The sequence below is a fragment of the Telmatherina bonti genome (genome assembly GCF_933228915.1).
Source record: "Telmatherina bonti genome assembly, chromosome: 6".
Lineage (NCBI taxonomy): Eukaryota > Metazoa > Chordata > Actinopteri > Atheriniformes > Telmatherinidae > Telmatherina > Telmatherina bonti.
Window position 1 is genome coordinate 3,864,070 of NC_136624.1, and position 15,035 is coordinate 3,879,104.

Genomic DNA, 15,035 nt, shown 5'->3' on the forward strand with positions numbered 1-15,035 from the left:
GCCATCTTACCTTTAAGGACAGATACTGTCTCCATTGTGTCCATGGACCACGGCAGCCCTCCTCCGCTGGGTTTTAAGCTGCTGAAGCTGCTTGTTGATTGACTCAGCTGAAGGTGGAACAGGTAATCAGTGTGGAAGTTTTCAGCCTTGTTCAGGTACACATACAAAAAATGGATGGCTAAAAGTCGCTTCACACTTTAAATACATGAAGTTACTTCTCTGACCTTGGTTGGCAGGTTAAAACATATCTTCTACTAAAAATAGACAATGTCTCTTTATTATTGATATTTTTCTTCAAATACCTGAAATCCAAACCTCAGTCACAGCTGATAAAACAAGACTTTGGATGTAATGACTGTTTTAAACAAGCTGAGAAAAGAGTTTTCTGGTTTAGTTCTTCTCTGCTGTGACACAGCTGGCTGAGAACTGAAAGTTTGTGGGGAGGTCCCATCGTTCCACTCAGGTGTGTTGACATCCAAACACTCAGGATTGTTTGATGTGGGAAACTCCAGTCCTCGAACCAACGGGTAATCAGCAGACTTCTGCAGAGTTTGATGCCAAACTGCTAAAGCCTGAAGTGTGTCTGGCAGCATGTCTGGTCTGTTGCAGCAGGACTGCAGCCCTCAACTGCCCACCCCTACTTTAGGACCACAAATATGACAATAAATGTAATGAAACAAACTTTATTTAAACCCTGAGGGAAATTTGTCACATTAATCAGATTTTTATTATTTTTTGGAAGAGTTAAAAATGTTTTCCAGCGGGTATGCAGAGTTGTCCAACATGCTGAGCAACTTGCATCGGTCTGTTGTGGTGAAGACTTTTATTTATTTTATTCAGTAGAAACCAGAATGAAGAGAAATTAAAACATTAAACCCATAAGAAAATACATAACAAGAAATCAGCACAACATTATAACATTAAAAAATAAATAAATAAATAAATAAAAATAGATCAGTAGTGTAATGATACAAAAAACATTTTTACCCATTTTTAAAAGATATGTGTATAAATATACTACATTAATCGAAAAGCTTATTCGCGTACTGAAATTACATATGAGCTTTGGCAAAATCTTTGTTTTAATGCAGTTTTAAACAAATTCCAGTCATTTTAAAGCTTCAAAAATGACTGAAAACATTTAAGACGCTGAAATAACAGGAAGTATTTTATGCTGAAAGTCCCACCGGAAGTTTGTCCTGCTTCCTGTTCGACCAAGGCGCAACTCTTCTGCGCAGTGACGTCACACCTCTGGCTTCCCGACGGAGAAGGGCGCGAGATAGAAATTACTGCGCGCGGACAGGTCGGAGTTTTCACCGCAGCTGCTGTCAGGAAACTTCAGACACCTCCAAAATCTACCGATCAGCAGCAAACAGGGGTTAAAAAGCGGCGGACACGCGCACATGCCGCTTAGCAGAGAGAACTCCGTCTGACCGTAAAGAGGGAAAAAAGAGGGAAATGTCCTGGTGGCCGCGCAGGTAACTCATCTGTTGTTGGGATTCATTTTACCATCTTTACTGATGGGTGTCTTTAGAGATTAGATGTCACTGTTAGCTTAGAAGTGTTTTCCTTTATAAAAAGCTTTTATATTTAACTCAGCCTGACTAATTAATGCCGCGCCTTTCGCTCATAAACACGGTTTAATAATGGTTTGTAATGGTTAAGCAGACAGATGATTTCTGCACACAATCTTCCATGCCAGCTGAGTAAACTGTTGATAATCATAACTTAAATCTGTTAGTAAACAGCTAACCAGGCCATGAGATGTTTAGTAAAGCAGCTAACCAGGCCATGAGATGTTTAGTAAAGCAGCTAACCAGGCCATGAGAGGTTTAGTAAAGCAGCTAACCAGGTCATGAGAGGTTTAGTAAAGCAGCTAACCAGGTCATGAGAGGTTTAGTAAAGCAGCTAACCAGGCCACGAGAGGTTTAGTAAAGCAGCTAACCAGGTCATGAGAGGTTTAGTAAAGCAGCTAACCAGGCCATGAGAGGTTTAGTAAAGCAGCTAACCAGGTCATGAGAGGTTTAGTAAAGCAGCTAACCAGGCCACGAGAGGTTTAGTAAAGCAGCTAACCATGCCATGAGAGGTTTAGTAAAGCAGCTAACCAGGCCATGAGAGGTTTAGTAAAGCAGCTAACCAGGTCATGAGAGGTTTAGTAAAGCAGCTAACCAGGTCATGAGAGGTTTAGTAAAGCAGCTAACCAGGCCACGAGAGGTTTAGTAAAGCAGCTAACCAGGCCATGTTAGGTTTAGTAAAGCAGCTAACCAGGCCATGTTAGGTTTAGTAAAGCAGCTAACCAGGCCATGAGATGTTTAGTAAAGCAGCTAACCAGGTCATGAGAGGTTTAGTAAAGCAGCTAACCAGGCCACGAGAGGTTTAGTAAAGCAGCTAACCAGGCCATGTTAGGTTTAGTAAAGCAGCTAACCAGGCCATGAGAGGTTTAGTAAAGCAGCTAACCAGGTCATGAGAGGTTTAGTAAAGCAGCTAACCAGGTCATGAGAGGTTTAGTAAAGCAGCTAACCAGGTCATGAGAGTTTCAGTAAACAGCTAACCAGGCCATGTTAGGTTTAGTAAAGCAGCTAACCAGGCCACGAGAGGTTTAGTAAAGCAGCTAACCATGCCATGAGAGGTTTAGTAAAGCAGCTAACCAGGTCATGAGAGGTTTAGTAAAGCAGCTAACCATGCCATGAGAGGTTTAGTAAAGCAGCTAACCAGGTCATGAGAGGTTTAGTAAAGCAGCTAACCATGCCATGAGAGGTTTAGTAAAGCAGCTAACCAGGTCATGAGAGGTTTAGTAAAGCAGCTAACCATGCCACGAGAGGTTTAGTAAAGCAGCTAACCATGCCATGAGAGGTTTAGTAAAGCAGCTAACCAGGCCACGAGAGGTTTAGTAAAGCAGCTAACCATGCCATGAGAGGTTTAGTAAAGCAGCTAACCAGGTCATGAGAGGTTTAGTAAAGCAGCTAACCAGGCCATGTTAGGTTTAGTAAAGCAGCTAACCAGGCCATGAGAGGTTTAGTAAAGAAGCTAACCAGGTCATGAGAGTTTCAGTAAACAGCTAACCAGGCCATGTTAGGTTTAGTAAAGCAGCTAACCAGGTAATGTTATGTTTAGTAAACAGCTAACCGGTTAGTTCCTGCGGTAAAGCCTCTGTCAGCTGCTCTGTGTGGCCGTGTGTTCCCAGGGAGGACGGAGAGGAGGCCTTGCATCCAGACACGGACTCTGATGTGGCCGAGCTGAGGGACGGAGGGAAGGTGAAGGTGAAATGGACCCAGGAGGAGGTGATTCGCTTGTTTTACTTTTCCTGAATGACTTTTAACGAAGAGCATGACTTAAAGCACATCTTCTTTCTGACGACAGGATGACAAGCTCAAAGCGCTGGTTCACAAACTGGGATCACATGACTGGAAACACATTGCCAGCTACATACCAGTGAGGGCCGTCCTGCTTTCTCAGTGTTGGTTGCTCTTCTGTCAACACGTCTCTCCCAGCACGCTGATGTTTCTCTTCTTTGCTCAGAGTCACACCGAACATCAGTGTCAGCACCGCTGGTTCAAGGTTTTGGATCCAGAGTTGGTTAAAGGTCCTTGGACCAAGGAGGAGGATGAGAAAGTAGGTGGTACTTAAACTTAAATACTTAAAAGTACAGAATATTCAGCGTGAATATGTCTTTTACCTGATTTCTACGCAGGTTATAGAGCTGGTAAATCTCTACGGCAACAAACAGTGGGCGATGGTAGCCAAGCATCTCAAGGGCAGACTGGGAAAGCAGTGCCGAGAGCGCTGGCACAACCACCTGAATCCCAACGTGAAGAAGTCGTCGTGGACGGCGGAGGAGGACCTCGTCATCTACAAGGCTCACTGCCTGCTGGGGAACCGGTGGGCTGAGATTGCCAAGCTGCTCCCTGGAAGGTGAAACGCTGCACGCTGTACTGCCTCTGGTTGTGTGTGGAAACCGTCTGACCCTCACCCTGTTCACAGGACAGACAATGCTGTGAAAAATCACTGGAATTCCACCATTAAGCGCAAGCTGGAGATGGGCTTCTATACTGGAGAGGTGCTGAAGCCGAATGAGCTGGAGGAGCTGCTGGCTCGGGTTAATAAAGATGTGCAGGTCGGCTGTCTCTCCTCTACTACAGGAAGTGTTTCTTGTTGTGGGATGAGACTGGAAACTCTGTGTTTTGGTCTCACAGATCTTCAGCGGCTCTCAAGATGTTCCAGAGAGAGACACAGAACAGAAGAGCCAGCTTCCAGTGAGCATCTCGTAGACTTTTCACAGGAAGTGTCACAAAGCAGGAGTGTTAAGTTGGCATTCTCTTCCCAGCAGCTGCAGGAGATGCCAGTCCCCTCTAAAGCTGGTCCCGGTGAAGCGGGACCCACCAGGACGGCGGCCTCACCAAAGGACGGTTTCAGCCCCCATGCAGAGGCAGACCCTGCAGGAGAGCTGAACGGCTCCAGCTGGGTGGTGGACAGCTCGGGGTTTCTGTCCCCTCCAGGCCCGGTGCTGAAGGAAGTCCTGGACATGGTGGACGGGGTAAATGCTTTATTTACATACTAATTACAGAGTGTTACGTTGTATTTATGTGTTTGTTCCAAACAAACAAAGGGAACAGATTAAAAGTGTCTCCTCTGCTTCCAGGACCTCGACGGCTGGTGCAACCTGGCGGCGTTTGACCTGCCTGAGAACAGTTCCAGCCCCGAACGCCACCAGTTTCGTCTGGAGGGCAGCACCCTGCAGGAGCTGAGCAAAAGCAGCAAGGGGGAGCTTATTCCCATCTCACCCGGAGGGATCACCCCGCCCTCCATCCTGACCCGTCGCAGCCGCAGACGGATCGCTTTGTCTCCAGACACAAACCACTCCATGACTCCTAAGAGCACCCCTGTGAAAATCCTGCCTTTCTCTCCATCTCAGGTGAGTTAACACAAAGAAAACGGACATGGTGTGATGATGGGAAACAGTTACCAGTACACCAGTTCAGCCTTAAACTCTGCTGCTGTCCAGCGCTTCCATGGCTGCTTCATCATCGGTTCTCTGCAACGCGAGTGTGTTAATTAGTGTGGCATGAATTGGGATGGTCATGTGACCCTCCAGCTGGTCTACGGAGGTTTTCCAGCATTTCTATCCGTCCAGGAGGTTTACAATCCAGACACAACATGTAGTGTTTATTCAGAGACTCTAGATGGTAAATCCACCATTATTTATCACATCACCATCACTACCATGTTGCTAAGAGACCTCTATTTTCACCTGGACATGATGATGAAGACACTTCCTGTCAGACTTTCCACCAATCAGAGAGCTTAAACTGACGGTAACGTCCAATCAGGAGCAGCCAAAGATCAACAAGTGATGAGAAAAGCAGGAAAATAATGATCCTCTATGGCTGGAATAAAGCCAAGAAGACGTTTGGGATGCAGCTGAGGTGGAGGTGCTGCAGTGAGGACAGCAGGTAGACAGTAGCAGGAAGACGTTTGGGATGCAGCTGAGGTGGAGGTGCTGCAGTGAGGACAGCAGGTAGACAGTAGCAGGAAGACGTTTGGGATGCAGCTGAGGTGGAGGTGCTGCAGTGAGGACAGCAGGTAGATAGTAGCAGGAAGACGTGTGGAAACATGGAAATCAGGGGTAAGCAACTCCAGTCCTCGGGTGCCACAGTCCTGCAAATGTTAGGAGTTTCCCTGCTGCAACACACCTGGCACAAATCAGACCTGATCAGCAGACTGGTGCAGAGCTTGACATCAAACTGCACCAGTCTGCTGATTAGCCATTGATTTGAATCAGGTGTGTTGCAGCAGGGAAACTCCTAACATTTGCAGGTATGTAGCACTGGAGGACTAGAGTTGCTTACCCCTGCATGTAAACTGTGTGTGTGTGTGTGTGTGTGTGTGTGTGTGTGTGTGTGTGTGTGTGTGTGTGTGTGTGTGTGTGTGTGTTTCAGACATGAGAGAATGATGTACAGATGAGAAAAGGTTTGGTCACTGCTGATCTATGTGTGTTATTTCTGCAAACTCCTGGTTTCTCTTTATGCTGCTTTATCTGTTCACTAGGACTATGATGATAGGCTTTAGTCCCAATCTGATTACAATTTTTAGGGTGTCGATTTAATTTAAATTGCAGTTCTCATGATTCTTCAATATTGGTGATTTTTGTGGACTAAAAACCCCAAAAAATGAACAAAACAGTTTTTTACTCGTCATTTTTCTGGATTTTAATGAGGAAAAAACACCACAGTAGCCAGACCCTCATTCTGCTGCTATAATCCCCAAGAAGACACGTAAAAATATCAATAAAAATGACAAATTATATAATGGATTATTTTTATTTATTTGAAAATAAAATAATGTTTTTTAGCAAAAACATTATTTTAAAATTGTGAAGCAAAAAATTAATTTTACATAATTTTAGCCTCACAATCTGACAGCTGAGGCTAAAAACATCCCGTCTCCATGGAAACATCACGTCTCCATGGAAACGGGGTAGAAACGGTTGCAGTTTCACATCAAAAACCACGCAGACTAAAAACAGCAAACGGCGTCTTGGAGTTTTTAGGGTTAAACAGGTTGAGAAGTTGATCCTGAAATGGTCGTTACCAAAGAAATATTCATCTTGTGGGCTTTACAGAGAACCTCCTTCCATTTTCACTTTTCAGTTCCTCAACATGTGGACCAAGCAGGACGCCCATGACCTGGAGAACCCCTCCCTCACTTCCACGCCGGTGTGCAGCCAGAAAGCCGTCGTCACCACGCCGCTGCAGCGAGACAAGACGCCGCTCACGCAGAGAGAGAACATGGCGTAGGTCTTCTCCAGGCTTGTGGGATTAACCACCACGTAGAATGTGTAAATAGATCTGCTGACCAACACACACCACTCACACTGAACATAGATCTGTAAATAGATCTGCTGACCAACACACACCACTCACACTGAACATAGATCTGTAAATAGATCTGCTGACCAACACACACCACTCACACTGAACATAGATCTGTAAATAGATCTGCTGACCAACACACACCACTCACACTGAACATAGATCTGTAAATAGATCTGCTGACCAACACACACCACTCACACTGAACATAGATCTGTAAATAGATCTGCTGACCAACACACACCACTCACACTGAACATAGATCTGTAAATAGATCTGCTGACCAACACACACCACTCACACTGAACATAGATCTGTAAATAGATCTGCTGACCAACACACACCACTCACACTGAACATAGATCTGCTCCGGGGGGGGTGTCAGAGGAGGAGGCCAGCAGCCTGGTGGGGGTTTTCCTCCCTCCAGGACAGGGAGGGGTTCGTATGGAGGGGGGCTCTCCAGCTTTAAGCCTGGGATGTTCTTGCTGCTGGCAGTGTGTGTGTTCGTATCACGGCGTGTTCTCAGCGTGCCCGTAGGCCGCGTGCGTTGACACAAGATAATGAGTTGGGTGTGCTCATGCGAAGAAGAACATCGGGGGTTAAAAACAATGGCTTGTAGTTTTGAAGAGTGCCTCTTGGACCACCTGCCGCCATCTTTCCAACTGTTCCTCCCCGCTGCACAGCGACACACACTCGTGCCTGGTTAGCAACAGATTGGTGAACTGCTGTTGACCAGAACGCCACAGAAATACAGCATGGCTGTCGACCTTTTCACTAGTCCAGAGTCCTCGTCCTGCCCCCTAGTGGTGACCTCCAGGACACTGCAGCCTCGAGTGTTGGTTGGGTCTGACGTCTGTTCTCAGACCTCCTCCAGACGCAGCTCTCTCAGATTTTCTGCAGTTTTTATAACTGGGCACCTGCTGAGCTTCTGGGAGACCTGATGAGGAGCTGCGCTCGACTATTGTCCAGCTTTTCTGCTCAATTTTGCTCAGGTTGACACGACAACCATGAAAGCAAATTCCACCAATCAGCTCTTGGCGTTGTTCTTCTCGGGACAGGAGGGAGAGGATGCAGAACATGCAGATGTAGATCCGCCTACACCTGCAGACCATCCGTTGCCTCGGTGCGACCCAGAACAAACGTCGGCTGCACTCAGCAGAGTTTTGGCTGCGCTGAATCCTGTATTCAGATGATAAAATCTCACCTGATAAAGATCTTCCTGAAGATTTCCTCTGTTTCCCGCGCCGCCTGTTCCGGGTCGGGGTAGACATTCAGATCCAGATCAGGTTAACAGGTTGGGGTAGAACAAAGGAAATGTTGAGATCTGGTCGGACAGAAGCTGCAGCTCAGAGCAGAAAGACGTGTGTGTGTCTGCGCATGCGAGGAAGGAGACTGCACAGATCGATGTGTTTGCTTCTCTGTCATCACTTCTTTTTTTTTCTTTCAGATTTGTCACGCCGAACCACAAGTCCGAGCTCTGTACGACCCCGCGAACTCCCACGCCGTTTAAAACCGCCATGGAGAAGTACGGCCCGCTGAAGCCTCTGGTAGCGATCCGCCTCCTGAACGCTCCTCTGGACTTCGTTCTGTCATGTTTTATTTAACCACACCGTCTCTTGTTGGCGTGTTTTCTCAGCCTCAGACTCCGAACCTGGAAGACGACATAAACGAGGTCATCCTGCGGGACACGGGGATGGATTTGGCTCTCATTCCTTCAACCCCGCCCGAGCAAAGGCGCAAAACAATGGTAAAACTGAACTAAACAGACTTTTAGGGAGAAGAAAACCAGCGGTATTGGTTTAATCTGTCTGGTTGTAGAGAGTCCTGCGTGTTTTAGGAGTTTCCCTGCTCCAACGCACCTCATTCACATTAAATGGATCCAGCAGCTTCTCAAGTTACTGAACAAGCTCTCTGAAACGTGCAAACCGCCGCCGTCACACAGACTAACTTAACTGAACAAAGTGATTAACTTGAACCCCTCCAGGAACAGTTCACCGAGGTCCTTGCAGACCTTCCAGAGCTCTTCTCTGGATGTTTCTACCGTTTGTTCTGTATCCAGAGGATCCCACGCTGCTGAACAGTGCTGAGGACTGGGATCTGGGGAGGATCCATCAGACCTCTTGTGACGGATTTTCAGTCCAGTTCTTGTCGTGTGACACGCCTCAGCCTTTTCTCCTTGTTTTCTTTCCTTAATGGCTGTTTGACAGCGACTTTTCCATGGAGACCAGTCGTGATGAGGCTACGCCCAACGATCAACTGAAGGTCCAGAAGCATCTCTCAGTTCCAGCGTCTGGCTGGTCTGCTCTTCATGTGCAGTAAACTCTTCTACAGTCCTCTGTTTGTCTAGTTTCTGCTTAGCGGATAATCAGTTTGTTGCTGCAGAAATCCTGTTTTCTGGCCTGTTAACCCCTTCCACACCAAGCTCCGGGTACTTCATGTCAGTAAAAAACAAAAGTAGACCTGTGGAATCCACTGAAAGTCCACAGTCTTCGCTAAAAGCTCATAAAACTCATTACCATAACCACCGAACACAGACCGGACAATAAACAACTAAAACAGCAAGTAAACAAAGTCTGCAGGAATACGTTAAAGTGGAACTATTCTGTGCATTTCAGGCTAATTTATTATTATTTCTGAGCCCAGAAGGGCTGGGATTGATGGAGTTATTGTCACAAATGGCTTTATTTACTTCAGACCGACCCTCTCCGTAGGCTGTCAGATCAGCCTGCGGGCAAAACGAGTGGATTGAGACTCTTCTGCATTAAGCCCCGCCTCCCGCCACTGCACTACATCGGGAGCGCGCACCGCACCTGCTTTCACCGTCATTGTAACATCTCATAAACAGAAGGATTAGGCTAATATGAACTCAATAAAAAAAACAAAATACCATGTCAACACATAGCATCCAGCCCTACATGTTGGAACCTGAATCAGCCTGAAAACGAAGTGGAAAACAGCAACCCACAGCAACGAATGCAGCAGGATGTCTCTCTTTGGTAAACTCACCAGCCATCGTTGGAAATAACTTTATCCCACGTTTTCCACCCGCCTGATGTATTTATACATGCCCTTGTTAACCAGTAGAAGGTAACCAATCACCCAACCTTATCCCCCGGGACGTCACAAGGATTTCCACGTAGAAAAAACCCTCTAAAACGACGCGTTTTTCGTCGCCATGGAAACCGAACGGAGAGAGTGCTGGAACTCAAACTCAAACTCAAACATGCGTTTAGGTGATAAAAAACAGTGCCGTTCACATGTCTGATGAGGATTCAACACTGTAACACTGTAGAAAGCTCAGAAAACTCCAAATACCAGAATAGGAACCCTTTAACAAACATAACGGACCCTCGTGTCCACCCAGTGTGAATGGTTGTTGTTAATCAGACTAAGCAGTTAAGAAAATGTTTTTTCAGAGCTGTTTTTTGTCGCAGTGTCCTGAAGAAACTCCACACTTTTTCTCTGTCACATTCTAACAACACCTGAATAACCAGAATCACTAGTATCCGCTTCATTAGCAGAGACTTTATCAGTAATTAACATGAACTGCCATTGTGGGTGTCTACTGAGCTTGTAAGATCTAAAGCAACCTATCACAGCTGCATGTCTTCTCTCCAGACTCCAGATGTGGTAAGCTTGCTGGATGCTCAGGACAAGTACCAGGCCTTCAGGCTCAACAAATGACATTTAATGAGTCCCTAGTGACCTTTATTGAGTCCCTAGTGACGTTGCAGCACTCTGCATGTCTGACAGCAGAGTAGTAGCTGTCGGCCGCGTTGCAGGGCCAATCAGGAAACGTTGATGTTCATGTTAAACCATTCTCAGGATGTTGAAGGCGTGGCTTTAAAAAGAAAGCTGTGGCGGTCCGCCATGGTGAGTTGGCGTAGGGGAAATGCTGCACCAACACAAAGACGAGCCTTCCACACCTTCAGAAAGCTGGAAAACTGTTGCTACAAACGATTACAAATCGATCCCCAGAAATGTGAGGCTTTCCTGAAACTGGAGTGTTACTGGTGTAAAGTGGGGGCTGATGGTCTAATGATGTGATGATTGCCTCTGAGGAGCGTGCACTCTGTCGTCGCTCTACATCTTCGGAATGCTGCGTATACTGAGTTTGTACTGTAGCCTCTTAATGTGGATTTTACTGAGGAGTTATCTGACATTTGACCATTTCTTCGTTTTACCTTTACGGTGTAAGACGCAGCACTTTGGCCTCCAGCTGTGTTGTTTCCAACAATGAATAAAACGAGCTTGGATCTTTGGGCCGCCCTCTAGCTGCGGGTCCACAGAGGCGGCGTTTGTTTGCTGCCTCTGATCCACCATGTCCCAGTAACCTGGTGTAGCGAGAGAACGTTATATTCTGTTAGTTCCGAGGATATCAGAGCTTTTTTTGTTTGTTTGGGGGTTTTTTTCAGCATCGCCCACCAATGAAGAAAGTTCGTAAATCACTGGCTCTTGATGTCATGGACTGCAAGGTGATGTCCACATCCAAACGCAAGTCCTTCAAGAATGAAGCCAAACACGGCATCAAGGTGACGTGTCACTAAACATGCTGACTGTCTGCAGGTGTGACACATCCTGATTCTTTGCATGGTCTCCCTCTTTATGCCACAGGAGGAGCCTGTCATGGTTTCTCTAAACTCAGCATCGTTCTGCAGCAAGCGGCATGAAGACCTACTGGATCAGGGGTTCCTAATGGGACCCAGCGACAGTGCCATATTTCCCAGCACAGTGTCTCCACTTCAAGTAATTCCTCCTTCGTCATCTTTAAAAGGGCTTTTAACAAAGACAAAGCCATTCAGTCTGAAACTTATGTTCCTCTCTGCAGATGCCAAAAGAATGGGAGAAGGTTGCTTGTGGGCAAACTGAAGACCAGCTCATAATGACGGAGAAAGCAAGGCGCCTCCTTCGCTCGCTGAAGTCTCACCCTCCCAGTCGGGCTCTGATTCTGTCCTGAGATCCGTCGGCCTCGACTCGTTTCTGCTGCTGTTGCTGCATTTCCTCACGCTTTTCTGGTTAAGACAGTGAAAAGGAAAGAATCAAGAGCAATCCAAACATGAGAGAGTGAGAGAGCAGTGCTGTTCGATGTAGACACAAACTCTTCCTCACTACTTTTCTTTGGGTACAGCATGTTTAGGGGAAAAAATGGGGGGAAAAAATCAAGAGGGTAAATATCTGCTATCACTGAGAGGAGATGGGTTTTAAATGACATAATGTGTTCTGAACTTTAGCAGGTTTTTTGTACCGTTGTAAACTACAAACACTCAGGTAACCATATCTAGTTGATCAGTAGTGCATGAAGGAAGGAGCTCCTGGTTTTAGGCTCTGTTTGCTGCCTGTTTTTATAATCTGCTTCCTAAATACACAGTAAGTAGTTCCTTAAATGGGTTATATTGCATTTTGACAGTTTAACATGTGATTCACTGCTTATAAAAAGGAGATTAAACAGCAACGTTTAATTTTGTAACAGTGTGTTAGAGATCTGTAAAAACCATTAAAGGTAAGGCATAATGGCATCTGTCACTGTAAATATTTAGAGCTGTATGTTTGACTCGTGCAACAGTTTTGATGCAATTTAAGACATGTTTGATTCATGGTTCTGTCTGTTTTATAGGTTCAGTTAAATAAAACCTATTTAATGCAGTTCGGCTCAGTTGAATGTTGGCTGGTGGCTTGACTGTTTATTTGCAGTATGAAAGTGGCTCTTAGCAACAACATGCATATTGAAATTTCATTAAAAATACATAAATAATATGAAAAAAAGTGGTGAAAGAACAGCTTATTGTCCCCATCTGTTTTGCTAACTGATATACAAACACTGCCCAAAACGTCAAGTTACAGTAAATGAAATCTCTCCACAGTGGAACCACTTTATTAAAAAAAAAACATTCACCGCATGCAGGTGAAGTGACGCAGGTGTCATTTTTTGTAAAGTTCAATGCTGTACACTACAAACAAAAATCTTCTTTATGGTTAATTAATTACACAATAGCTAAGTATTGTGCTTATGGCACTGTAGTTTATAAAGTATTTTCCTCATATGTTAGAAATCCATGTAATCACAGCTTTATGTAGCCTAATTAGCAAAACCCAACAATGTTGCACAACAAATAATGAATAAAGCCTTTCAATCTTTAAGTTTGATTAATAAATTACTTAATCACTCTTGCTTAAGACACTAGCACAAAACGTACCACTGCAGTGGGCTGCTGCCTGCATTCTAATAATTTCTGAAAGGTGGCAACCCTACCTGTAAGGTCCACGTCGCCTCGGTTGCCCGTACTTGCCGCTTTGCTCTCTACAACATCAAGAGAATCAGACGTAAATGACAGAAGACTCAACAGTTTTTGATTCACACACTACTACTGTTGATCCTGCAGCTAATCTGGTCTTCAACCAGCCCAAAAGAGCTCATGTTACTCCGCTGCTAATCATGCCTCACTGGTTTCCAGTTGCAGTGCATCGCATTTAAAGCTTTGCTCTGGCTTACAAAACAACTCAAACAGCTCCTGTCTACCTTCACTCCTTAACCCAGAGCTACTCTCCCTCGCCACAGGTACACTCCACCAGTAAAAGACACCTCGTGTTACCACCACTATGTGAGGCTAAATCACAAGCCAGACTCTTCTCTGCTGTTCCACGGTGGTGGAGCGACTCACCAAAATATACGTCCCAGAGTCCTTTTCTAGCAAGTTGAAGACTCAGCTGTTCAAAGAGCCCTTCCACACTAAGTTTAACATTTCTAATGAATGGAAGAACTTTGTTCTGTTCCTTGCAATAATTCAGCACTAATAAGCTGTGCCCAAGATGGAATTGTTCATTGTATTTTACATCAAGGACTATGGCATAGAGGGAAGGGAACAAAACACCTGCATCCAACTGGACTAGCAGCAGTCGCACTTATCTATGATGTTCCCTGTTGTGTTGTTCCCACTTTCAGATGTAAGTTTGGAGAACTGGGTCTATTAAATTATAATAGAATAGAATGAAGAACTAGTCTGGACCTGGTCCAGACATGATCCATACCTACTGGATAAGGAGGGTGACTTCACTCCATGAGCACCAAGGAGGACAAATGAACCAGCTGCTGAGGGATGGGAGACACCCTGAATGGCTGACCAAAGGACAAAGAGTCCTGATACAGAAAGATTCCCAGAGGGAATCAGTACCGTCCTACTATCAGCCAATAAGCTGCCTCTCTACAACATGGCTTCTATCAGCATCGTAGCGACTAAGTTAAGTGGGCATATGGACCAATACATGGATGGCAGAAACACAGAAAGGCATTGGTGAAGAAATCAGAGGAGTCAAACACCAGTGACAGAACTGTCACCTGAAACTGCAGAACCAGACAGACAAACCCATACACTGCCTGGATTGATTATCAGATAGCCTACAACTCAATGCCCCAAAGATGGATCCTGGAAGGTCTGAAGAGCCTTCGTTGGAAACTCAATGAGGCTGTGGCAGGCCACCCTGGAGGACAACTTCTATTACACAGGTCTCCATCAAATGTGGCATATACCAAGGAGAAGCTCTTTTTATTTTTATATTTGATTAAACAGAAAAAGACAGACATAAACTTTTGGTTTACAACTTTGAAAATCAAATATATTTCAAATTCATTCGAATGCACCAATGCAGAACCGGTACCAGAACCTGACTTAATTAATTAGCTTTTTAAAAATCTCCAAACCAGTTTAAAAGCATTTGATCCATAGACTGTATAGCTATATTTGATCCATAGACTGTATCGATATATTTGATCCATAGACTGTATAGATATATTTGATCATGTTTTTCTGGACTTCCTGGTACCAGAGTCACGTGACAACCAAGTGGTTTGAGCTTCACTGGTTTGGATCTTGGACGCTCAAACCTTTTTTATGTTTTAATCGATAAAAAAAATAATGTCAGTCTATATTAAATGATTTGGGAACGACAACCTTTTGGACTTGTGTAAAATGTAAAATTTAAAATATAAAATATAACACGTGAAACCGGAAGTTATCCTGACCCGGCGGACTGCGGCTGCGCTCTGACTTACCGGAAGTGGGTTTTGGTGACGCTGCATTAGAAAGACATGGATCGATCTGGTGAGTTTGGTCATAAATCCTCTATTTAACTCCACTTTTATTAGTTTTAGATTCATTTAGGCCGTACGAA

At 45.0% G+C, this 15,035-nt stretch overlaps 2 protein-coding genes across 4 annotated transcripts in view; both read left to right on the plus strand.

Annotated features, from left to right (window-relative positions):
• The first annotated feature begins 1,266 nt into the window (after nucleotides 1-1,266).
• On the plus strand, nucleotides 1,267-11,939 carry mybl2b (v-myb avian myeloblastosis viral oncogene homolog-like 2b). The gene is made up of 15 exons (XM_079242811.1): nucleotides 1,267-1,478; nucleotides 3,185-3,281; nucleotides 3,361-3,432; nucleotides 3,520-3,612; nucleotides 3,692-3,912; nucleotides 3,982-4,114; nucleotides 4,194-4,253; nucleotides 4,325-4,534; nucleotides 4,640-4,912; nucleotides 6,648-6,790; nucleotides 8,317-8,416; nucleotides 8,506-8,616; nucleotides 11,285-11,401; nucleotides 11,484-11,615; nucleotides 11,698-11,939. The coding sequence occupies exons 1-15, from the start codon at nucleotides 1,459-1,461 to the stop codon at nucleotides 11,824-11,826; spliced, it is 1,911 nt and encodes a 636-aa protein (XP_079098937.1). The 5' UTR covers nucleotides 1,267-1,458; the 3' UTR covers nucleotides 11,827-11,939.
• A 2,965-nt stretch (nucleotides 11,940-14,904) lies between these two features.
• Nucleotides 14,905-15,035, plus strand: part of rpn2 (ribophorin II) — a 265,425-nt gene continuing 265,294 nt past the window's right edge. For all 3 annotated transcript variants that reach the window (XR_013771359.1, XM_079242931.1, XM_079242932.1), the window contains exon 1: nucleotides 14,905-14,965. Coding sequence is in view for 2 of the 3 variants with exons in the window: in XM_079242931.1 (XP_079099057.1) it covers nucleotides 14,953-14,965 (13 nt within the window). In the remaining variant the exon portion in view is untranslated. The remainder of the gene's footprint in view (nucleotides 14,966-15,035) is intronic.